The sequence below is a fragment of the Xenopus laevis genome, chromosome 6S, assembly GCF_017654675.1.
Source record: "Xenopus laevis strain J_2021 chromosome 6S, Xenopus_laevis_v10.1, whole genome shotgun sequence".
NCBI classification, from domain to species: Eukaryota; Metazoa; Chordata; class Amphibia; order Anura; family Pipidae; genus Xenopus; species Xenopus laevis.
Window position 1 is genome coordinate 137,043,351 of NC_054382.1, and position 25,815 is coordinate 137,069,165.

The window sequence follows — 25,815 nt, forward strand, 5'->3', positions numbered from 1 at the left end:
TCAATATTCAAAGTCGAAGGATTTAACTTTCAAGGGTCGAATATTGAGGGTTAATTAACCCTCGATATTCGACCATTAGTAAATGTGCCCCCAACTGTCTCCTCAGTCCCAGAACAGCAGCAGCAGCAACACTAGAGACTCTTGTACTAAAGAAACACTTGTCACTTCATCTAACGACTAAGTACAGACACACCCCTCTCATCTCATTGGCTCCCTCCTGTCTGCTGGGAGGAGCTACTGGTGAATAAAGCATCCGACCCTTCCTTGTACCTATCTAATGTATCAGCCTGTACCACTGATTCACTTCCCAGCTCTCCCTGTAACACCCCTTTGCCTCCTCTAATCTCATTGGCTCCCTCCTGTCTGCTGGGAGGAGCTACTGGAGAATAAAGCATCCGACCCTTCCTTGTACCTATCTAATGTATCAGCCTGTACCCCTCATTCAGGGAGACAATTCCACATCTTCACAGCTCTCACTGTAACAAACCCCTTCCCAATATTTAGCTGGAACCTCTTTTCTTCTAATCGGAATGGGTGACCTCATGTCAGCTGAAAAGAGATACTGGTAAATAAATCATTAGAGAGATTATTCTGGCGTCTGCTTTAGGCGCATGCACAAAGCCAATATATCTGACCGAGTGCCTAGGGCGCCCTGTTGGCACGGCCCGGCCCTGATTCACTGGGACAACATTTTGAATGTGATCCCTTAACAAGCCTTCAAATAATTTGCCCACCACAGATGTCAGATTTACTGGCCTATAATTGCCAGGCTGAGATCATAATCCCTTTTTAAATATTGGAATGACATCAGCTTTTCTCCAATCCATAGGCACCATACCAGATGACAGTGAATCTGAGAAAATCAGAAATAGGGGCTGGTCTAAAACTGAACTAAGCTCTCTTAGAACCCGGGGGTGTATGCCATCAGGCCCTGTAGCCTTTGTTTACATTCATTTTTATTAAAGCATTATGGATCATATTCTGTATAACTCTGCCTTGTGCCTTTATATGGTCACAGAACAACCCCTCAGTGACTTCTAATATCCTTATCATTTACAGTAGGGGGTACATTATCCCTTATAATACATGAGTGATACTCAGAGTTCCCTGTATAACTCAGCCTGCAGCCTTGTGCCTTTATATGGTCACAGAACAACCCCTCAGTGACTTCTAATATCCTTATCATTTACAGTAGGGGGTACATTATCCCTTATAATACATGAGTGATACTCAGAGTTCCCCCCTGTATAACTCAGCCTGCAGCCTTGTGTCTTTATATGGTCACAGAACAACCCCTCAGTGACTTCTAATATCCTTATCATTTACAGTAGGGGGTACATTATCCCTTATAATACATGAGTGATACTCAGAGTTCCCTGTATAACTCAGCCTGCAGCCTTGTGTCTTTATATGGTCACAGAACAACCCCTCAGTGACTTCTAATATCCTTATCATTTACAGTAGGGGGTACATTATCCCTTATAATACATGAGTGATACTCAGAGTTCCCTGTATAACTCAGCCTGCAGCCTTGTGTCTTTATATGGTCACAGAACAACCCCTCAGTGACTTCTAATATCCTTATCATTTACAGTAGGGGGTACATTATCCCTTATAATACATGAGTGATACCCAGAGTTCCCTGTATAACTCAGCCTGCAGCCTTGTGCCTTTATATGGTCACAGAACAACCCCTCAGTGACTTCTAATATCCTTATCATTTACAGTAGGGGGTACATTATCCCTTATAATACATGAGTGATACTCAGAGTTCCCTGTATAACTCAGCCTGCAGCCTTGTGTCTTTATATGGTCACAGAACAACCCCTCAGTGACTTCTAATATCCTTATCATTTACAGTAGGGGGTACATTATCCCTTATAATACATGAGTGATACTCAGAGTTCCCTGTATAACTCAGCCTGCAGCCTTGTGCCTTTATATGGTCACAGAACAACCCCTCAGTGACTTCTAATATCCTTATCATTTACACTAGGGGGTATTTGTGCCTGTATAATACACTCAGTGCCTGTTTATAGTTGGCTGACAGTTTCTCTGACCTCGCCCTGTTCCCTCCCCCATCAGAGAGAGTGACTCGGGTTTCATTTTCATTTCTCCTGCAGACGGGACAGTTCCTTCCTGTTCCTGCTTCTCTCCCTGTGCCCCTCCTACACTCCGAGGCCGAGCATCTTCCCTCCATACAGTGAATATCAGCTCCAGCACAAGGCAGGTAAGTGTTACCCACTCTGCTCTCAAGCTTTAGGGCCCCGTGGCCGTGTAATTCTGATGCCAGTGTGTGAGGGGAGGCAGAGGCCAATACAGCAGTGTAGGGCCAGTCAGTATGACAGCAGGTAGGTGGGCAGATAAGACACAGGGTATATCAGTATAGTAGGTAGGTAATGACACTCAAGCCCAGTGGGCAACTTGAGCCTCTCCCCACAGTGACTAAAAACCAATAAAGGTTCTTCCCAAATGTTTCTTTGCTCAGCTCTTCCTGCATCACATTGTGTATCTGACGCTGCTGCAGCTACTGACCCAGAGAAAACCGGGACTTCCCTCAACTTCTGAGCCCTCAGTGGCTGCAACTCCTGCAACTGATGCAAATAAACAGCAGAAATGACTGCACATCTCAACACTATTTGCTGCAACCAAGTCTGCTTTGCAACAAACACACGTGCAATGGCATCAGGTGCATTGTAGCTGCATACAAGTAGGAAGGTAATGAGACAATAAATAGGTAGGTAGTTCATATGTGAGTATATATCAGGGTGACAGCAGGTAAGTAGGTAGTTCATATGTGAGTATATATCAGGCTGATAGCAGGTAAGTAGGGAGTTCATATGTGAGTATATATCAGGGTGATAGCAGGTAAGTAGGTAGTTCATATGTGAGTATATATCAGGGTGACAGCAGGTAAGTAGGTAGTTCATATGTGAGTATATATCAGGGTGACAGCAGGTAAGTAGGTAGTTCATATGTGAGTATATATCAGGGTGATAGCAGGTAAGTAGGTAGTTCATATGTGAGTATATATCAGGGTGACAGCAGGTAAGTAGGTAGTTCATATGTGAGTATATATCAGGGTGACAGCAGGTAAATAGGTAGTTCATATGTGAGTATATATCAGGGTGATAGCAGGTAAGTAGGTAGTTCATATGTGAGTATATATCAGGGTGGCCGCAGGTAGGTTGTTCATATGTGAGTATATATCAGGGTGACAGCAGGTAAGTAGGTAGTTCATATGTGAGTATATATCAGGGTGATAGCAGGTAAGTAGGTAGTTCATATGTGAGTATATATCAGGGTGACAGCAGGTAGGTAGGTAGTTCATATGTGAGTATATATCAGGGTGGCCGCAGGTAGGTAGTTCATATGTGAGTATATATCAGGGTGACAGCAGGTAAGTAGGTAGTTCATATGTGAGTATATATCAGGGTGACAGCAGGTAAGTAGGTAGTTCATATGTGAGTATATATCAGGGTGACAGCAGGTAAGTAGGTAGTTCATATGTGAGTATATATCAGGGTGACAGCAGGTAAGTAGGTAGTTCATATGTGAGTATATATCAGGGTGACAGCAGGTAGGTAGGTAGTTCATATGTGAGTATATATCAGGGTGGCCGCAGGTAGGTAGTTCATATGTGAGTATATATCAGGGTGACAGCAGGTAAGTAGGTAGTTCATATGTGAGTATATATCAGGGTGACAGCAGGTAAGTAGGTAGTTCATATGTGAGTATATATCAGGGTGACAGCAGGTAAGTAGGTAGTTCATATGTGAGTATATATCAGGGTGACAGCAGGTAAGTAGGTAGATCATATGTGAGTATATATCAGGGTGACAGCAGGTAGGTAGGTAGTTTATATGTGAGTATATATCAGGGTGACAGCAGGTAGGTTAGTAGTTCATATGTGAGTATATATCAGGGTGACAGAAGGTAGGTAGGTAGATCTTATGTGAGTATATATCAGGGTGACAGCAGGTAGGTAGGTAGATCTTAGGACACACCATTGTGCACACTTTAGGGAGGAGAAGAAAGAGGCCAAAGTGGGAGGGGCATAATTATATTTCCTCACTGGGAGGTTGACAAGATGTGATGTAGGCGGAGTCAGGGAGTCTGAATTAGGACAGAGAGGTAAGTAGACTCAGTAGGAGGAGCAGTAAGGGGAGGAGCACAGGTAATGCCCCATGGTGCTCAGTGAAGGATCTCTACAATCCATGGTGTGTATGTGGGTAAATGAGTCGTTTCTCCTTCATGCAGGACACAAAGTGCAGGGAACATTGTGTTTTGTGCTTGTTCTTCTCACTTGGGCCCTACTTTGCTTGTACTTACTGGCCCCCGTGTGAGTGATATGAGTAGAGGTAGGTGGCTTTGCTGGACTGATGGCGACTGAGGGGGGCACTAGAGAGCATTGGAGGAACTGCTAACGGCTGCTCATTGCTTTCTGTTCCAGGATGGCTGAGGTGGAGGTAAGTGGCCTCACTGATTCGGTGGACAATGACTTTCTGATTCTTTACTTTGAGAACAAGCGACGCTCAGGAGGGGGCACTATCCGGTCCTGCAGGCGCACTGGATCCGAGGCGCTGATCATGTTTGACTGCCTAGCTGGTAAGGAGACGTTGTTAATGTAATTTGTTTCTTTAAAGGGCAAGTAACAATAAACTCAGTGAGTACCCCATGTATCAGTTAGAACATCCTCTTCCTTCCACATGGCAGTGGGCAATGAAGCGGCGTAACTAAGCCCCACAGTAGTATGATTAATAGTGGAATGCCCAAATGAAAATATGTAGCAATGACCAAACTGCCGCCCGGGAGATGTCTTCTGCAGAACTTGAGCATGAAACACCCAAGATGCCACCACCATCAATCACTGTGGTAGAATATGCACTGTCTGGAAGAAGCTGATTCCAAGATTGAATCCATCTGGCAATGCTGATCATTGGAGGTGAATGTCTTTGCCTGTTCCCTCTGGAATAACCAACAAGGAATTAGATCTCCTGAATTTTCTTGTTCTTTCCAAGTCTCTCAGATCTCATTGCATCCAAGCCTCCTTACTTCATGTCCTTGCAAAAACGGCCATTTGTCCTGAGAACAACCTTGTTTTCCTCATGTGAATAAAGTTTGAACTTCTCCACCTCTTCTAGGCAACATAATAGCAGATGAAAAGCCATTTTATAGCAGGTCAGTTACAAAGGACCCAATCAAATAGGGATCCAGGAAGTGAAATGAGCATCAGAGAAAGATCCCATGGAGAAACCTTCACTCCAGTAACTGGATCGATTCTCTTCAAAGCTTGAAAATCTCAGAGAAAAAGCACCTCATTGTTTCCTTGTCTGAAGAAACGTAATCCAAAATCGAATCCAGACTGAAGGAAATCAGCAACATTGACTGCTGAAATATCTTGAAATAGTAGATTCTTCTGACATTCTTCTCAAGATGAACATTTCTCCCAAATAGCACATTAGAAGAGCTCTTTCAGAAGCAAAGTCCTAATGGAATTCTCAGATAATCCCTTTTCAACTCCAAGTTCCTTTCAATCTCCCACATAAATGTTTTTGGATGAACCAAACTCCCCATGTGAGAAGGTTGAAAGGAGTATCTATAGACATTTGAAGGAGAAGAAGAAACCAAAACCACCTTGGCCACCAGTGCACTATGACGGCAACATCCTCTCTGTCCCCCTGATTTTCTTTCTACTTCTCATAAGAAGAGGAATTAGAGGGAAAATGGCTGATACTGGAAGATTCCAAGTCATTAATAAGGCAACTCTGCTGCCCTTTCACCTACTCTCCAAGAACAGAGTGGCTCCATTTTCTTGTGTCAGTTTGAAGCCATCAGATCTATAGAGAAGGACTCCTATTGGAGCAGAATCAATTCGTTGAAGAGCTTCTGGCTCAGTTCCGAAACTCTCTGCTCATCCAAAGGATTCTGTTCATGTAATCTGCCAAGGTGTTCCAGGCATATAATTCACTAAGAGGTTCTCCTCTGCCCATGAGAAAATAGTTATAGCCATGTCCAACAATTCTCTAGTCTTGTTGTCTCGCTTGGTGAGGACTAATCTCCCTTTTATCAAGGGTTGGAAAGCCTGAAGACTTTTCTAAACTGCAAGATAAAAAATAAAATTGCACTCTGGAGAACCAAATCAGCTTCTGTGTATTACTTCAGTCACAACATGTTTCAGACAGACATGTCCTTCATCAGGTGATGACTCTTACTCTGTTGTGCAGAACCTTGATACATTTGGAGTGAGGGACCACCGACAACCAATATAATTTTCCAAACTGCAACTCTCTCCTTGGATGATCTTAGACTGTCTCTCATTGACCATCTGCTCTCTGTTCAGTCTCTCAATTCGAGGGACCTAAGGGAACTTAAGGGAGAGCTTTCTAACTGAACCAACATTTCAGTTGGAAAATGGTGCGATTTGAAATATTGAGGATTATCCCTTCCTAATAATGCTTTTGTCCCAGGAAAACATGGTGGAGAAGTCTATCATGGATTCTTGCCCACTATTATAGCAATACGTTTTCAGTGACCTGTTGACGGACTTGCAGATGTGATTGGATGAGGGCACAACTGTTGAAATGGAGGCTGAAGATTTGCAACCCTTTCTGCAGTAATGCCCAAATGATGTCTATACCCAGTTTGTGGAAAGGGAGGTGTCTGACTTTTGCCAATTGATTAGCCATCCCCATTCTCAAAGGGTGGGAAGAACTGTATCGAGATGAACTAGAAGACCTTGTCCGAAGAAGCTTTTACAAGAATATCATCAAGGTACACAAAGACTTTACCCTGAAGATGAAGCTTTGCAAACAGTTGAGCCAAAATCTTTTGGGTGCAGTAGATGGGCCAATGGATGTGCCCCCAGAATGTGGAACCTCAGAAATTCTATGTGAGGAGGCCACATAATCTGTTTTTGCTTTCCAATCCCACAAGCAAATTCTCTGAGTGATGGACCTGACCAATCCCAATTGGAAATACAGAATAACAGCAGTGTGACATGACTAACCTGATCAATCACTGGTTTCAGTAGAAATTCTATTTCCACATGGTAAATGCACACATTAAATCAAGTCTTTCTTTCCCCTCCAGATGCAGAAGAAGTCTTGAGCCGAACTTGGCACCACTTTAATGACATTACTGTCCAGGTACGCAGACCCCCCCCATGGGACCCAGGAAAACTTGCGCTTACAAATCTGAACCCTCAGATCGAGAACGATTTGTTGGAGATTTACCTTGAGACCCTCAGCAATCGAGAGGATTTTACCATTTGGCGATCTACAGACAAGACCAAAGTACTTGTCACCTTCCAGGAACCACTGAGTGATACAGGTACCAAGGCTGACCCATTCTATTAACCCAATCTATTAACCCATTCCATTAACCCATTGTATCTAATCATTTGTCCATAGGACCCCATTCCATTCAGCCGCATCAACTAACCCCACACACATGAGGCAGCTATCATCAATCCAGCCCTGGGTCTGTTGCCTGCCTCTATAGTGAAGAGATATATATATATTGTTTCTATATATTACATTTATGGGGAAGATGATAAAATCTTTATATTGGTGCCAGTATTTATCCCAATTGCACGGAATCCATCAATTTCTGTGTCTCGGGCACATTTCCTCCAACAGAGGGGGTTACCCTGTAGAGTGATTACAATAAACCCAAGTGTCCTGCACTGTTTGTCTCCTGCACTATTTTTATCCTGAACTATTTGTCTCCTGAACTATTTGTCTCCTCCACTATTTGTCTCCTGAACTATTTGTCTCCTGAACTATTTGTCTCCTGAACTATTTGTCTCCTGAACTATTTGTCTCCTGAACTATTTGTCTCCTGAACTATTTGTCTCCTCCACTATTTGTCTCCTCCACTATTTGTCTCCTGAACTATTTGTCTCCTCCACTATTTGTCTCCTGGATTATTTGTGTCCTGCACTTTGTGTGTCCTGCACTGTTTATCTCCTGAACAGTTTGTTTCCTGACAAACGGCCCTGTGTCAGACCATTGCAATTGAACCAACCATTGAATTATTATCATGAATTTAGGGATTACCATGTATAATACATAGGTTGCCAATGTGGCACTGGCCCTACACACCACAATTCTTATTATACCGCCCACCTCTGACATCACTGAAGCAGGGGGAGGGGCTGTGTGAGTAAATAGGTATTAGTGCTGCCACACACTATTGGCTGCCATGTAACCCAGGGTTGTTGTAAAGAAAGAATAGAGAGAAATAAGTGCAAGGAATGCAGCATGAACAATTGTGTTCCACAGCACCCAGCTTAGAGGAATATCACCCCAGCACATTCACAACCCAAACTGACAGTGAGACCCCCAGTTCCTAGAAGTGGGGACCCTCAGTTAGTTCTTACAATCAGTGCTAATTCCCAAAGCAAGAGATCAGAAGAGAAACATGGGGACAGGGCTGACCTTATTACATTGGGGTATTACCGGCCTTATTATATTGGGGAGCTGCCTAAACCCTAGAGAAGGGACAGTAAAAGAACTAAGTGTGGGGGGGAGACACTTCTATATTTTTTAGCCTAATTCTATCCTAAGCCTCAGGGGGCAGAGATACGGGACAGTGTTCAGCCAATATATATTTACAGCAGTGTAACTAAGCAGGTAGGCAGCAGAATGTGACCCAGAGATGCCACAGAAATGGTTCTTTTTGGTGCAGTTACTGCTCCGTATGGTGATTTGGGCAGCAAATAATTGCACTTTATTTTCCCTTTAGAGATGGAATCCCTGAGCAAACGCATTGTGGCACGACCATTACATGGGGCATCAGTCTGTACTGAGCACGTGCGGGCCACCACTGAGATCCTGGTGCAGAACGTGGGGCCCAAGATCTCAGCTGACCTATTAGAGATGTACTTCGAGAGCCAGAGGCGCAGTGGAGGCGGAGCAGTGAGTGCAGTTCAGATGCTGACGGACAAGATGGCCGCCATTGTGTCATTCATCGACCATCAGGGTAAATGGGGAAACTTCACTTCCTGTCAGTGGGATCCGGTTCATTATGGGATGTTGGGAAAGCAGAGATTTCTCTGGGCTCATCAGCACCATGTTTAGCTCATTTTTCTCTATTTCTAGTTGTTGGAAATGTTGTTAGAAGAGAACATGCCCTGGAAGGCTGCCGGCTACTCACTTCTCCTTACTACCCAGCTGTGTTGGGCATGCCCTGGGCACCGGACCCAGATACTGGGAAACAGCAGAAAGAGACAGATGGTACATCAGATTGTGCAGAGGACATGAGTGTGGATCAGACCCCAACAGCCAATATAGATGAGAGTAGGATGAAGAGCAAAGGGCAGAGCAATGAGCCTAGAGAGCAAAGCCTACTGCACAACAATGAGGAAAGCCTACTGCACAACATGGAGCAGAGCCTACTGCAGAACAAGGAGAAGAGCCTACTGGCCGTGCAGCACATTGAGAATCAGGATTCTGTGCAGTTTTGTGCTGTTGCAGAAAAACACAATGATCAGAACTTGGCAGAACAAGTGGACGGGCAACTCAGCATAGCTGTGGAGTCAATAGGCCAGTTAGTCTCTCAAAGATCAGGTAACAAGCTTCTGGATCCTGCTTTGGCACAACCCTCAGATGAGAAAGTTGATGCCCAAGGCATAGCAGGCAGTGTGGGAATGAGAGCGGTGCAGGAGGAACTGGTCACAATGCAGATCTCAGAGCTTCGCTTCTTACAAGAATATCATCATGATCTCCTGGCAGGGATGGACCAGGTCACCATCCAACCACTGGAGGGAGAAGACACCACTGGATTTAAGGTGAGTCCTACTCTACATCATTCCTCATTTACCCCAAATAATGTCTCTGCTCTGATCCCATTCCAAACTTGGTTTCAACAAGAGTTTACATGACAACAATTGGGGGTATTTGTTTTAGAGTTGTTAGGGTTCAATATGGTTATCACACTTACGATTATTAGGGTTCTTTGGGTTGAGGTCAGTAGGGTTAGGATTATTAGCATTAGCGTCATTATTAGATTATTAGGGACAGGGTAATTTGGTTTATGGTTTTTCAGGTTAGGGTTATTTGGGATAGGGTTTTTAGGAATGGGGTCATTAGGGTTATAAGGGTTAGGGTTATAAGGGTAAAGGCTATTCAGATTACAGTTATATGATTAGGATTATAATGATCAGGGTTATAATGATCAGGATTATAATGATCAGGGTTATAATGATCAGGATTATAATGATCAGGATTATAATGATTAGGATTATAATGATTAGGGTTATAATGATTATAATGATTAGGGTTATAATGATTAGGATTATAATGATCAGGATTATAATGATTAGGATTATAATGATCAGGATTATAATGATTAGGGTTATAATGATTATAATGATTAGGGTTATAATGATTAGGATTATAATGATCAGGATTATAATGATTAGGATTATAATGATTAGGGTTATAATGATTATAATGATTAGGGTTATAATGATTAGGATTATAATGATCAGGATTATAATGATCAGGATTATAATGATCAGGATTATAATGATTAGGGTTATAATGATCAGGATTATAATGATTAGGATTATAATGATTAGGGTTATAATGATTATAATGATCAGGGTTATAATGATCAGGATTATAATGATCAGGATTATAATGATCAGGATTATAATGATCAGGGTTATAATGATTAGGGTTATAAGGGTTATAAGGGTAAAGGCTATTCAGATTACAGTTATATGATTAGGATTATAATGATTAGGGTTATAATGATCAGGATTATAATGATTAGGATTATAATGATCAGGATTATAATGATTAGGATTATAATGATTAGGGTTATAATGATTAGGGTTATAATGATTATAATGATTAGGGTTATAATGATCAGGATTATAATGATTAGGATTATAATGATCAGGATTATAATGATTAGGATTATAATGATTAGGGTTATAATGATTAGGGTTATAATGATTATAATGATTAGGGTTATAATGATTAGGGTTATAAGGGTTATAAGGGTAAAGGCTATTCAGATTACAGTTATATGATTAGGATTATAATGATTAGGATTATAATGATCAGGATTATAATGATTAGGGTTATAATGATTAGGATTATAATGATCAGGATTATAATGATCAGGGTTATAATGATCAGGATTATAATGATCAGGATTATAATGATTAGAGTTATAATGATTAGGGTTATAAGGGTTATAAGGGTAAAGGCTATTCAGATTACAGTTATATGATTAGGATTATAATGATTAGGGTTATAATGATCAGGATTATAATGATTAGGATTATAATGATCAGGATTATAATGATTAGGATTATAATGATCAGGATTATAATGATTAGGATTATAATGATCAGGATTATAATGATCAGGGTTATAATGATCAGGGTTATAATGATCAGGATTATAATGATCAGGGTTATAATGATTAGAGTTATAATGATTAGGGTTATAATAATTAGGGTTATTACAGTTCCATTCCCTCCCCATGCATTCGGGTGGTTATTTCATGTACTGAATCACATCTAATCACATCAGCTCCTTCATTCCATCATGTTGTGTCTATAATTGTGTCCACAAGTGAGTTTCTATTTCACCGCAGTATTTCAGTGAAACATTCTCAGTTTCTTTGCATTCGGCCCAAGTGTACAATGTAATTCTTGGAATGCGGATGCTGAACTTATGGTACAAATACAGTTGTATATAAATGCGCCTATAGAATTGCACTGATGCAATGAACAGTCACATGCACAACCATTAACCACTTACAAGCCAATAGGACACTGCCTTTATGTTCTTTCAGCAAGTCTGTCCAATAAGGGGTCTGTGCTACATCTTGTGCTGCACAAACTGCACCTCTCACCCTCCAGACACTATTTATTGGGTTATATGTACAAGTGGCAACATTGCTTCAAGGGGAAATATTGTGAAAATTATTCTTTTTTTATATTTTCATCTCGCTGAAACAAGAAACTCTGGAAATATGATCAATAAAGAATTCTGTACCTGAAATAATGAAGTGACTCTTCCCTCTCAATACCTGTCTCTCTTCATTCTTTCCTCAAACACTGATTGGACTGACAGGTAGTTCTGAGGCAACTGCCACACCAGGCTGATTCTAAAGCACAATTATCTATTAGGCACCAAAACCTAATCAGTGTTCCTGAACATTGGCTGATCCAATGGCTCTGGGTCACAGGGGTGGGCTGAAGAAGGCATAGTCAACATTTTTAACTGATTATATTTAGAAAGTTTATAGTAGCTTTTCATATTCACCATAGTTCAGTTTTGCTCTGCCCGTGTGATATATTATATAGAAATGAGATTGTGGAAGACATAGAGGAGGGAACGAGGATATGGGCTCAGTATAGAGACGGAACAGTATGAGCAATATCAGTCCAGAAACAGTACAGTATAAAGAGCCCCATTTTTAACCCGTGGCTGCTTCTGGTCCCTTAGGTTTCTGGAGACCCCTTTTCTTGCCAGACGGCTGTTGAGCTGCTGCAGCACATTGTGTCTTCTCTATCATATCGCTCTGTCACCCTAGAATACCCGGGGGTGACCCGTTTCCTTCTGGGAGATGAAGGGCAGCGGCTCCTCCAAGAGACAGAAAAACTGTATCATTGCATTATTGACACGTCGCTGCTGAGCTGGAAAGCCCTGGAGTTGGAGGTAATTATGGCAGAAATAATTGGAAATGTCTATAAGTTCTGCCACTCTCAGTGTCTGTAGCCAAATGCCAGCTTAAAGGAAATAGAAATTCTGCTCTTAAAGTTACCACCTAGTGGCAGAAATTCTACTGCTCCCAAAACATTCCATTCCCAATCACTTCTGCCCCTAAAATGTTTTGTTCCCAGTGATTTCTGCTCTGTTCCTCACTTTCCCCTCATTCAATCCCTTACCCTGTCTTACTGACCCCAACCCTACTCTGTGATTCCCTTCTGATTTCCAGTATGTGGATCCTTGGAGGCTGGTTAATGATGCCGTTCTTGTGCCGTCTGTTCAAGATTTGTCCTCCGAGGAGCCCCCAGAACCAGCAAATGAGCTTCCCGAAAACATGGGTGAGTGATGACTTTGGAGTATAAAAGTACTAGTGTGATACCTGACACGTCATGTTGTGTGCACCATATCACTAATCTTTTTCCCCTAGAGGACATCAAGCGCTTTGCCTCCTTGATAACTGATTTGGAAATTGTGAAGGACAGATCGAAAGAGTCAGGCAACACCATCAGTCCAGGCACAGAGGATATGGAGCAGGATCTATACACTGACAGACCTCCACCAAGGCCAGAAGCTGAGTTTCCTGAAGATGAAGATGATGAACTGGAGCAGATATACAAGATATCTCGGGATGAGTATCAGGATAGACACCTGGATGAGGAGGCTCAGCTTCTACTAGCAATACAGAGATCAATGGACACTCAAAGTACCAGTGAATGTGAAGACAAGGAGCTGCAAGAAGCTTTGGCGATGTCTTTGAAACAACAGACCATGGAGGAGACAGAGGAAAATCTGCAAATGGCACTTGAGATGTCCCTGAAGGATCAATGGGGATATCAACATGATATGACAGCAAGTAGCGATGAGGCAAAAGAGGAGTTTGTCCCCATGGAAGAAGTGGAGAAAGCACTATCCACTGCCAGACTTCGAGTATTGACTGGGGATGAGACAAATCTAGTGGTGGCTTGTGCTGCCTTGAGGAAGGCTATAGCAGGAGAACTATGTCGTGAGTTACTGGAGGAAACACAAGAGCTGGATGTCCAGCAAGGAGATATCATCTCAGCTTTGCAGAGGAAGCATGGTGTGAAGATCAGTATGCGCCAGGGACAGGGCCACATAGAAGGATTCAGTCAGTTCATCAACAGTTGTCGGCAAGAACTAATCCAGATACTGAAGGCCTTAAAGGGCGAGAGCAGTCCCCGACAGCCAATGGATCTAGATATAAGGAAAGGAGTCAAGCTTTTGACTTTGACAGAAACATCAGAGGAGTTTGCCCATGTCACCCACCAATTCTACAGCTCACTCGAGGAACTCCGGCCATCTGTCCGTGTCCTTCAGGTAAGTACACAGATATGTACCCATGGAATCCTTGAATAAAATGGGATACAGAAGAAAATACAGTGAAACAGAAAAATGATGTAAAATCAGGGAAATGCAGTATGGTTGGACTACAACAATGGTGTAAAATGTAGAAAAAACTTAAGATGGGCTATTAAAATTGGGGTGTCACTGTATTAGACATCTTGGGATCTAATTTAAGAGAAAAAGAGGCAAATGTGGCCAAAACAGTAAAGGACAGCAACCTAGCTGAGATGTAGTTTCCATCTGCAGGAGAATGAGAATGGCAATTAATTAATAAAGGAGCTTCAGTGTCTTGTTGAGAATCCGTGTGATGTTGAGTAGAATGTCCCTGCCCCATACAGTGTACGTGCCAATGTCTCTCTCAACAAGAAGAACAATAGAAGCAAATCCTTTAGAGGCTACTCCAACATCTGATCATAATAGAGGCCCAGGCACAAACAATGGACTGATGCCAACCTCAACCTTCTCCTGCTCCGGCCAATTTTCAGCAATAAAATGTTTGGGGGGGGGGCTGTTGGAGGGCTAATAAGCTGTCAGAATGTTGGTACTACCCGCCCCCATATAAAATGAATCTCAGGACACATTTCTCGTATTTCCCACCATTTTTCTTGGTTTGTGCAGGTACAGAGAGTGCAGAATGTTCTACTTCACAATCAATATGAGCTAAAAAAACAGAGCATGTTGGCCCCCGGCCCCGGGGGGCTTATAGAGCGCACACTGTATCATGGAACCACCGAGGCCAGCGCCAGAGAGATCTGCCACAATGGATTTAACCGAAGCTTCTGCGGCAAGAACGGTGAGAGGAAGAACTCGATGTTTCACATGAGAAGCACTTAGGGACTGTCCCATTGTTAGGAGGTTGGGGGTGGGCACTTGAGGTGGCACTTTAGGGGGGGAGTCCATTGGTTCATGAATAACTGGACAAACATTTACAGTATTTGGGCACAATTGGAATGCCCTTTGGACTATATTGCCCACACTTGCATACACCTGGTACCTTCATTATTTAGGGACCCAGATATCTTCAGTCACAATAATACAGTCACAATTTGTTTCCATTATAGACCTGAACAACCTTTTACCCAGCAAGTTCCAAATGTTCTCTCTTTCTCTCTCTAATACAACATGGCACCTCGCTGGGCAGTAATTTGCATAAACTGGCATCATCATTCTCTGCCACAAAGTATCCATTTCTGTCCATTCAGCCTTGAATCTGTCTTCTTTCCTGGTCCACTCTGTTCTTCTCCTCGTGTTCTGTTGTGTCCCTCAAGAGACTTTTCTTGGGTTGTCTGTTCCCTTCTCCTTCAGTCTCCATCCAGCCTTCCTGTTCATTTCTCTTCTGTCCTCCAGTTTAACCTCCCCTTTAGTTTCTATTCACTCCAGTTATCTGCACCTCTCACCGCTTTACCACAAACTTCATCTTCTGTCTTTTTACCCATTTACTTTTGTCCTTCAAGTCAACTCTCCGTTCTCTTCTATCCCACTGATAACTCCCTCATCCTCCCTCAGATCCATCACTTTATTCACTTCTTCTGTCTTTCATTCACTTCTCTCTGTAGCTCCAATCTCCTTCTTCTGATACTACTATTCATCTGTATATTCTTCTTATTTCCTACTCAATCCTTCTACTCCTCCTCCCATTTACTTCTGGCTTTTCAATCACCTTTCAGTGCCCTTCTGTCTCTTCTTCTTCTAGAACCAGTTCATCTTTCAATTGACTCTTCTCTCCCAGTTCTCTTGGTCATCAAGCTCTTAGATGAAATCTCCTTTTCTCTTCCTTTCCAACAAACTCGTGTATTTCCAGCTCCTGCCCCTGTTCATGTTCTTATTGTTTTCTCTCCCCAGCTGCTCTGTATGGCCAAGGAGTGTATTTTGCTGTGCAGTCTGTGCTCTCGACACGAGATACTTATTCCCCCCCCTCCACTGAGGGCAAGAAGTATGTGCTTGTGGCCCAGGTCCTTACGGGGGAATTTGCCCTGGGGAAGAGAGAGATGCGGGCGCCTCCACCTCTAGCAGAGACCCCAGGAGATGCCCCCAGACGCTACGACAGCCTGGCAGACAGTCTCCAGAATCCGACAATATTTGTCATATTCAATGACACCCAGGCCTATCCCCAGTACCTTATCACCTGCTGCAAAGGGAGTAAAGCTTAGAGCTGGGGATGAGCCAGTGAAAGTGACAGTTTGGCCATTGATATAGATAGGGAACATGTAACAATGAGCCAGTGGGTCAGTACCAGCAACTGGGTCCCTCTGTTGCCCTGAATATTTCTGTGAGACAAAGGACTGATATTGGATCCGCTGGGCTCCCCAGGCCAGAACTGATGGACAAGATATTCAGATCTCCTGGGTCTTTCATTGCAGTGAAACTTTCCTTTCTTTCTATTTCTCTCTCTCTCATTAATTGTGAATTAGTCAAATAAATCAAGACTTTTGCTTCCCTATAAGAAATGCAGATTTAGGGCAGGATAGAACTTCTGTCTTGTGGGGGTGGGGTCCTGAGTTCAATTCCAGCCAGGGCTCTATGTACAGGGTGTTTATATGTTCTCCCCATGTCTGTGTGGGTTTCTCGGGGCACCCCAGTTTCCTCCCACACCCCGAAATAAATACCGGTTGACTGGCTCCTAATAAATCTGACAGTTACTGTGATGGGAACGACGTAGAATGTCTGCAAAGTGCAGCAGAAATGTGTTGGCCCAATATATATATAGTGAATCAAGTACCTCCTATTGTAATATATAAGGATATTATAAGTCCATGATCATATACAGATATACAGGTCGTTAAACGTTTATAACTGATGACATCAGAACTGACAGTTTATAAGGATATCATTTACAAGCTATTTATGGCCTGTGTGTATTATATATATACAGTATATATATACAGTATATAGCATATTGCATGGGGGGATCTTATTGGGACAGGCCTCAGGAAAGGGGGGATGAGCATTAAACTGCACAAAGTCACATGGTATAACAAATTCACATTGTCTGTGGATTTGGCTTTAGAAAAACTTACAAGTGATAAAACTGACAGTTGTTCTCTGGGAGAAGGAGTGGGAAGGTCTCGGTTGCAAATCAAAGGGCTCATTTAGAATCTGGGGGTGTCATCAGAAATCACAAGGCCCCGTCTGACAAAATGTTCTGGGCCCCCTGGGTCTGGCCCTTCCCCACTAAGACCCCCTCAGTAAAAGAGCCACACAGACAGGGGTGTTGAACGCTAAAAACCCACTGGTGGTCAGGGACCCCCTACAAGTTAAAAAAAAACGTTGGGGGGCCCATAGAAGATTTTTTTTAAATGTGGTGGTCAGGGGTCTAATGAAAAATAAATTGGTGTTGAGAGGAACTTACGTTTCATTTGTGACTGATCTTCTTTCTCAGAGATGGCGGAGTCTTTTCCCCCGACACTTTGGGGTCAACGTCGCATAAACTGAAGGGGGAGGGGCTAATCTTGGGAAGTGCAGCACAGCTGTAACCTGGAAATGTACCGGCCACTGACCCCCCTGATGGCGGCCATGTTTATAATGCCCCACGCAGTGCGCAATGTACAAAGGCTAAACTGTCACATAGTGTTTTACACTTAATAACCACCGGCCTCTCTATTAATTCCCACGTGTCCCTTCACTAATATCACACTGGCTCATTAGCAATGTATTACTGGGAGGAGCCAAACAGAGGCTCATGGGATGGAGCGACACACATTGGGGGGCCCTGTCCTTACCCCAATCAGAACCTCCTCTAATCTCATTGGCTCCCTCCTGTCTGCTGGGAGGAGCTACTGGTGAATAAAGCATCCGACCCTTCCTTGTACCTATCTAATGTATCAGCCTGTACCCCTGATTCACTTCCCAGCTCTCCCTGTAACACCCCTTTCCCTCCTCTAATCTCATTGGCTCCCTCCTGTCTGCTTGGAGGAGCTACTGGTGAATAAAGCATCCGACCCTTCCTTGTACCTATCTAATGTATCAGCCTGTACCCCTGATTCACTTCCCAGCTCTCCCTGTAACACCCCTTTCCCTCCTCTAATCTCATTGGCTCCCTCCTGTCTGCTGGGAGGAGCTACTGGTGAATAAAGCATCCGACCCTTCCTTATACCTATCTAATGTATCAGCCTGTACCACTGATTCACTTCCCAGCTCTCCCTGTAACACCCCTTTCCCTCCTCTAATCTCATTGTCTCCCTCCTGTCTGCTGGGAGGAGCTACTGGTGAATAAAGCATCCGACCCTTCCTTGTATCTATCTAATGTATCAGCCTGTACCCCTGATTCACTTCCCAGCTCTCCCTGTAACACCCCTTTCCCTCCTCTAATCTCATTGGCTCCCTCCTGTCTGCTGGGAGGAGCTACTGGTGAATAAAGCATCCGACCCTTCCTTGTATCTATCTAATGTATCAGCCTGTACCACTGATTCACTTCCCAGCTCTCCCTGTAACACCCCTTTCCCTCCTCTAATCTCATTGGTTCCCTCCTGTCAGCTGGAAGAGTCTTTTCTCTTTCCTAACTGCTTCTCACTGGGGGGAAACAGAGGGGGATTTGTATTGGGCCCCTGACGTAGCAGGAGAAGAAGCCGAGGGAGAGAAGTTGGGGAGTAAAAGAGAGGCCACCGTGTGCCTTTAACAGTCGGGCGAATCTTCATTTATAAGAAAACGTAGGATTTGTTGGGCAGAGGTGAAGGGGGGGTTAATGAATTCTGGGCAGTAAAGTCGTCTCCTGGCTGGAGGGGGCGGTGCCTACAGGGTGGGGGTGGTACTTGGGGTACAGGGGTAACTCACTGGGGGTTAGTGGAACATTATGCGAGTGGGGGCCGAGTCCCAGACACTTAGGATGAAGTGGCCGAGTACAAGTCAAGTACAAGTAGTCACAGATACAAGGGCTTGTGGCCTGACTGAGGGTCTCTCTCTCCACCTTGGGGCTGGCGATTGGTCCAATGTGATTGTGGAAATACAGACGGTTGGACCGAGGGCTTCATTAGTGAACCAACGTGGTCCTCAATCTGACATGGTTTTAAAGGAACAGTTCAGTATAAAAATAAAAAGTGGGTAAATAAATAGTCTGCGCAAAATAAAACATGTATCTAATATAGTTAGTTAGGCAAAAATGTAATGTATAAAGGCTGGAGTGACTGGATGTGTAACATAATAGCCAGAACACTACTTCCTGCTTTTCAGCTCTCTTGCTTTCCACTGATTGGTTACCAGGCAGTAACCAATCAGAGACTTGAGGGAGGCCCATAGTACATATCTGTTGCTTTTGAATCTGAGCTGAATGCTGAGGATCAATTACAAACTCACTGAACAGTTATGTCCCATGTGGCCCCCCTTATAGTCACTGACTAACTCAGAGTTAGAGAGCTGAAAAGCAGGAAGTAGTGTTCTGGCTATTATGTTACACATCCACTCACTCCAGCCTTTATACATTACATTTTTGCCTAAATAACTATATTAGATACATTATTTATTTTGCGCAGACTATTTATTTACCCACTTTTTATTTTTATACTGAACTGTTCCTTTAAACCTGCCCCATCAACATTGGACCAATAGTTGGACAGATATTGAGTGGGGAGACCGTCAGCAGGCCCCATACACTGCCCAATAAGTCGTCGGCTTTTATTTGCCTGTGACCCCCCCGTCTCCCCAATGGATTCAGCCAATAACTGCCATTCACGTGCCCATCACTCCCACTTTGTACAATTTGCACATAAAATCCAATAGAAAGAAGTCCTGGCTTAGTTGCCCTTTTCTCCTGTTCATTTCATCAGACTCCAGTGAATGTTACAGACCAAAGTCTGAGGCCTCCTCCCCCTATTTCTTCCCATGTTTTATCCGTTGCACAAGCAGCGGCACAAGTGAGAGTTATAGTTCAGCCACGGAAGAGACCACACTACAGCTTGAGTGGGGGAAGCGGCAGCATTTCTTATTTAAACAGCTGCACCAAATAGTGGGAAATCCTCATAATTCATCGAGAACTTGGCTCCAGCCGTAGCTCAGATCTCTCAGTTTCATATGGAGACGGAGCAACAGATTCTATTGGCAGAAGAGAAACAGTGAGAGGTTTTGTGCCGAGCTCTTTACTATCACTTTACTCATCGCTGATCAATTGTGTCTCGTACCCAACAGAACTGACCAATAGCTGCAAAGGTTTCTTGTGAATAGAACAAACGATTCATTTAAACCTCAACGACTCAAATAGTAATAGTCCATGTGCTTTTCTGTTGCCTCTTGCAGAGAACTTAATGGGATTCTGTCAGCATTTTTATGGTGTCGTTTTTATTTCTAAATTACGCTGCAAATAATTCCCTGTACAATATAAAATGTCATTCCTGAAGCAGCAAGTGTATTTAGTTGTAATATTGGTGTGTAGGTGCATCTCAGCTCATTTTGCCTGGTCATGTGATTTCAGAAAGAGCCAGCACTTTAGGATGGAACTGCTTTCTGGCAGCCTGTTGTTTCTCCTACTCTATGTAACTGAATGTGTCTCAGTGGGACCTGGATTTTACTATTGAGTGTTGTTCTTAGATCTATCAGGCAGCTGTTATCTTGTGTTAGGGAGCTGCTATCTGGTTACCTTCCCATTGTTCTGTTGTTTGGCTGCTGGGGAGCAAAGGGAGGGGGGGATATCACTCCAACTTGCAGTACAGCAGTAAAGAGAGACTGAAGTTTATCAGAGCACAAGTCACATGACCAGGGGCAGCTGGGAAACTGACAATATGTCTAGCCCCATGTCAGATTTCAAAACTGAATATAAAAAAATCTGTTTGCTCTTTTGAGAAATGGATTTCAGTGCAGAATTCTGCTGGAGCAGCACTATTAACTGATGTGTTTTAAATAAAACATGTTTTCCTGCGACGGTATCTCTTTAAAATCTTGCTAATTTATTCATAAATCCACATTTTCCTTTGTCGGCCAGTGAAATTGTAGGTTATGGTTTGAGTTTGGAAATAGTTCTAGCCGGTGATATTTTGGGCAAAAGTCTGGCTTCTCCCGCTCCATGAATTAGAAGTAATGAAAGTGAAACATTGGGCAAGTTCTTCGTCGTTCAGCAGCAGAACATTTGCTTTTGTTATTCAGAGGCAGCAAATGTCTATGACAGAGGAGAGACCCCATGAACATGAGGGGATATTCCAGCCGTGTAGTTGCAGCTGATGTGGGACAGACCCCCCTACACTGAAGGAAAGGATCTGAGAGCAGAATCAGCCATTACCTTTATTTATGGATTATTTCAGCCAATCAGAAGGTCTGTATCACGGACGCGCTACTTCCAGCCGCGCGTGACTTTAGGGGGCACATTTACTAAGGCTCGAATATCGAGGGTTAATTAACCCTAAAATTGGACCCTCTAAGTAAAATCCTTCAACTTCGAATATTGAAGTCGAAGGATTTACCGCAAATCCTACGATCGAAGGAAAAATCGTTCCATCGAACGATGAAATCCTTCGAATCGAACGATTCAAAGGATTTGAATCCATCGATCGAAGGATTTTCCTTCGATCAAAAAATCCTTAGAAAAATAATGGGGAAGGTCCCCATAGGGTAACATTGTTGCTCGGTAGGTTTAAAGTGGCGAAGTAGGTAGTTGAAGTTTTTTTTTAAAGAGACAGTACTTCGACTAACAAATGGTCAAATGATTTTTAGTTCGAATCAAAGTTGTAGTCGAAGGTTGTAGTAGTCAATTCGATGGTCGAAGGACCCAAAAAAATAATTTGAAATTCGAAGTTTTTTTCATTCGAATCCTTCACTCGAGATAGTAAATGTGCCCCTAGGTGTGACTATCAGGGGTCACTCAGTCTCTCACCCACCTTGCACACAGGTTAGACTAACACAAAAGCACCCCAAATACCAACCAACACCCACAAAACTCATTCGCTGCCACCATCTATCATTCACAGGCGATAGAAACCTAATAATAATAATAAGGTGATAACTCACAATACACCAATGCATTAACCACTCTCTCACTATAGTCAGTTAATTCCCACTGATTCAAGTACTTCAGCACGCAGAGGGTTAATCAGTAACACACAGACTATAGTTTCCATTCAGCATGCAGAGGGTTAAGGCTCACAGTTAACTCTTTCAGGCTAGGTTCGTTTAGAGCAGGGGTCCCCAACCTTTTCTACTTGTGAGCCACATTCAAATGTTAAAAGAGTTTGGAGAGCAACATAAGAATGAGAAAATCCATGGGGATGTCAAATAAGGGCTGTGATTGGCTGTTTGGTAGCCCCTATGTGGACTGGCAGTGACAGGAGACTCTGTGTGGCAGTACCCCTGGTATTTATACAACTAAAACTTGCTTTCAAGTCTGGAATTCAAAAATAATCACCTGCTTTGAGGCCACTGGGAGCAACATCCAAGGGGTTGAAGAGCAACATGTTACTCACGAGCTACTGGTTGGGGACCACTGGTTTAGAGCATCAAAGACAATCTTATTCAATTCTCTTTAATATTATAAAAGGTATAACAGTGCAATATACAAAAAGAGACAGACATTCAATAATACAATTACAAACAGTTGTAAAATAAAAGGGAAAACATGGAAAACCTAAACTTAACTGCAAAGATTTAGAATTGCTGGTCCTGGAGGAAAGGGGAAACAAACGGGATAACTTCCAATCGCAATTGGTCCTCCAAAGTAAATCCAATTCTTAGTCAGAAGAGCTGACTATTTATTAGTGATTTCAGGGCATCAGATAACTGGACACTCCCCCTCCCTCAGGAATGTAAGGGGTGTGGCCTAGCAGGACACAGATTGAGTGAGTGTGAGCTCCTGTGAGTAGGAACTGGACCAAGAATATAATGACCATAACTCCTTATTGGAACATAGGAGAGAGATGATATTATATTCATTGGTTATTAATTCTCTCAGGGATTCCATAGATACTAAACATCAATACTGTGTGACCTGCCCCTGCCCAGATATTCACATCTAATATACAGAGTAACAAACCCAGTCATGTTTGGACTCATCTGAAATTGCCTTGAACCCATCAGCAGTTCTTTATACTGTTGGTACAACAGGTCTGGGTTCTGTGAGGATAAATATATGTGAGTAAACATTATATCTAACCTTCACTTCACCTGTGAGGGGGGTCTTCCCTTGGGGGGGTCTTGGGCTTCCCCTCCCCATGGAATGGCTCAGTCAGGACTTACAGGAGGGCATCACAGCTCTGACCCCTCTGACCATAGTGAGACCAGTTATGGGTCTGATTTAGCCAGAAATATTTCTCATGAGACCTTGTTTTATTTACTATTACAGGTCTGTATCATGACAGTCTCTATGGACCATTTCTGTATTTTAACCTGTTGAATTGTGAATGTGAGAAATCCATATAAAAGTCAAATTTCCATCAAATTGGCGTCAATATCAATAGCAAAAACTGTAGTAATTTGCTGGCGGGAAAGTCTTTTCTAATGAAATAGGAATGGCCAATGTTTCGGTGATGCCACAGAAAAACATTCATGGGATGTGAAAATGGAGGTTGAGGTTGGAGTTGGATTTGAATTTTCCTGCCCATTTTATGATGATTCCAAAGGTTTCCGAATATTGAGAGGAGATTTGACACCCCATTATCAGACATTGGCCATGATAGAGGCACATCAATATAAAAACTCCACATAACCTGACTATATCAACTATCTCTAGTTCCCTCTATAAACATGTGTTTTATACAGAACTCCAGGGAAATTCCATTGTTGGCCTTTGTATCTTCACATGAGCCTCATTGACTTGAGTAGTAGAAAGAATCTTATCCCAATTCCACCTCCAATTGGATCTGCGTCTGATGCTCGGGACTAAGTTTTAGGCTCAGGACAGTTTTCATTCACCTCATCAGTGTCAGAGTCTTTATTGGACTGTCCCTTCCTTTTGGGCTTTGGCTGGTGGAATCTCTGCTGTATTATTACTAAACCCCTGATCAGTGGCAGCAGCACCTCCAAGTTCTGACCGACCACCAGCACCCCCACTTCTCACATGGGTCTCGCCAGCCTACAACCCTCTCATTCCCTCCCCCTCGGGCTGCTCTAACTGAGCCCTGAGCCTGGGGTAAGAAGGGGGTACAGACAGAGAGAGGCTTCTCTGCCATTGACACCATAGGACACAAAAGAGAGAGACCCAGGGGTAGAGGACATAGACCCAGACATAGAGAAGAGAGAGAGAGTCAGGGGGAGAGGAGGGAGATCCAGTCATAGAGAGAGAGAGAGAGAGAGAGAGAGAGAGAGAGAGAGAGAGAGAGAGAGAGAGAGAGAGAGAGAGAGAGAGAGAGAGACCCAGGCATAGAGAAGAGAGAGAGAGTCAGGGGGAGAGGAGGGAGATCCAGTCATAGAGAGAGAGAGAGAGAGAGAGAGAGAGAGAGAGTGAGAGAGAGAGAGAGAGAGAGAGAGAGAGAGAGAGAGAGAGACCCAGGCATAGAGAAGAGAGAGAGCCATGGGTAGACAGCTTGTGGTGCAGTAAATTCATGTTTATATTTAGTATACAAAATACAGCATTTCTAGCTTTATTCTATTTTACACGTTATTATTATTAGGAACAAGTTATTATTATTAGGAACAAGTTATTATTATTAGGAACAAGTTATTATTATTAGGAAAGCCGCTCTCCTTCTGCACCCACAGCCTTAACCCATGCACTTCCAGACACCCTGCTGTACAGGCCTATGGGAAAATGGATTCCTCTGCACTTCACATAAAAACAGATGACTACTAATAGAACTTGTATCCATAGCAACTAATTATGAATCCACAATGAAAAGATCCAAACCTGCACCCAGATCCCATCCATTCGGCCCCACCTCTCAAGGGTTAACCCTCAGAATGCCCTTCATTCTGCTTAAAACAGTTTTGTTACTGGATAGGCCTCACTATTGGATTTGATTGAGTTAAAAACGGACTGGATCCCCCATTGACTACACGTCCACCCTATGTATTTAATAGGTACCCCAGCAGTACAGACCCCCACACAGGACAGGCTAATGGGACTGGTCAGGAGAAGGACATGGGGGTGACTGTTGAGAAGCAGCAGATCCTGTAACTGGGGGACACAAGATGCCGCATTGCTCTGCTCAACTGAACTGAACTCGATTTTGCCCCAAACTTCTCAACGGAAGAAGGAATTGTGGGTAACAGCTGATTAGTTGGTCCAACAAGGAAATATGGAAGGGTCACCTTATGGCTTGACAAAGGGTCTGTGTAGCCGAAACGTTGCCTAAGGCATTTTAGTAAAGTTTTCACTACTTCCAACAATACCGGAGTGTTGCTGCTTTATTTGGTATATACACCGTTTCCCCTGGGGGTACAGTTTGCTCCGGGGGCTGCAAGGAGCCTAATCCACTTTAGAACTTCAACTACATTGATGGAAGGGTCACCTTGGCTCCTGCTGGGTGAGATTTCTTATCACATGTGACTTCTTCTCAAAACCTCCTCTATGGGGAGACACGGAGCTTCGTTTCCTGCACAATAACAAAGATGGCGGCAGGGCGCTGGAGGAGGGGCCAGGGTTTAGAATGAGATGATCCGTATTAACATCTTGATTGGGCTCCTACATAAAAGAAAACATCACTGTCACCACAGAGAAAATGGAAATATGATTTTATTCTAAAACTCTTTAATATATTGAGGGGCAACCAGAAAATGGAGCTACTTCCCCACTAGTCACTTTATCAGCCCATGTGAATGTCCAGTAGAAACGTTACTGAACCTTTGCCCAGGGAAGTGTCAGAACATG

At 43.2% G+C, this 25,815-nt stretch overlaps 2 protein-coding genes across 3 annotated transcripts in view; one reads left to right on the plus strand and one right to left on the minus strand.

The window, feature by feature from the left end:
- Positions 1–548: 548 nt before the first annotated feature.
- parp10.S (poly(ADP-ribose) polymerase family member 10 S homeolog) lies at positions 549–17,428 on the plus strand. Of its 2 annotated transcripts, XM_018224052.2 has the most exons (12): positions 549–565; positions 2,124–2,230; positions 2,489–2,718; positions 4,454–4,608; positions 7,093–7,332; positions 8,749–8,985; positions 9,105–9,793; positions 12,474–12,686; positions 12,967–13,075; positions 13,165–14,072; positions 14,718–14,892; positions 15,942–17,428. In XM_018224052.2, exons 4-12 carry the CDS (start codon positions 4,455–4,457, stop codon positions 16,247–16,249), a joined length of 3,033 nt encoding a protein of 1,010 aa, XP_018079541.1. In that variant the 5' UTR covers positions 549–565; positions 2,124–2,230; positions 2,489–2,718; position 4,454; the 3' UTR covers positions 16,250–17,428. The 2 variants fall into 2 exon arrangements, with proteins under 2 accessions (XP_018079541.1, XP_018079542.1); XM_018224053.2 differs by lacking the exons at positions 549–565; positions 2,489–2,718 and having other exon boundaries at positions 2,019–2,230.
- Positions 17,429–24,605: 7,177 nt separating this feature from the next.
- Positions 24,606–25,815, minus strand: part of nuggc.S (nuclear GTPase, germinal center associated S homeolog) — a 47,931-nt gene continuing 46,721 nt past the window's right edge. The window contains exon 23 of the mRNA XM_041568098.1: positions 24,606–25,629. Coding sequence (XP_041424032.1) covers positions 25,453–25,629 — 177 coding nt within the window. The 3' untranslated portion in view covers positions 24,606–25,452. The remainder of the gene's footprint in view (positions 25,630–25,815) is intronic.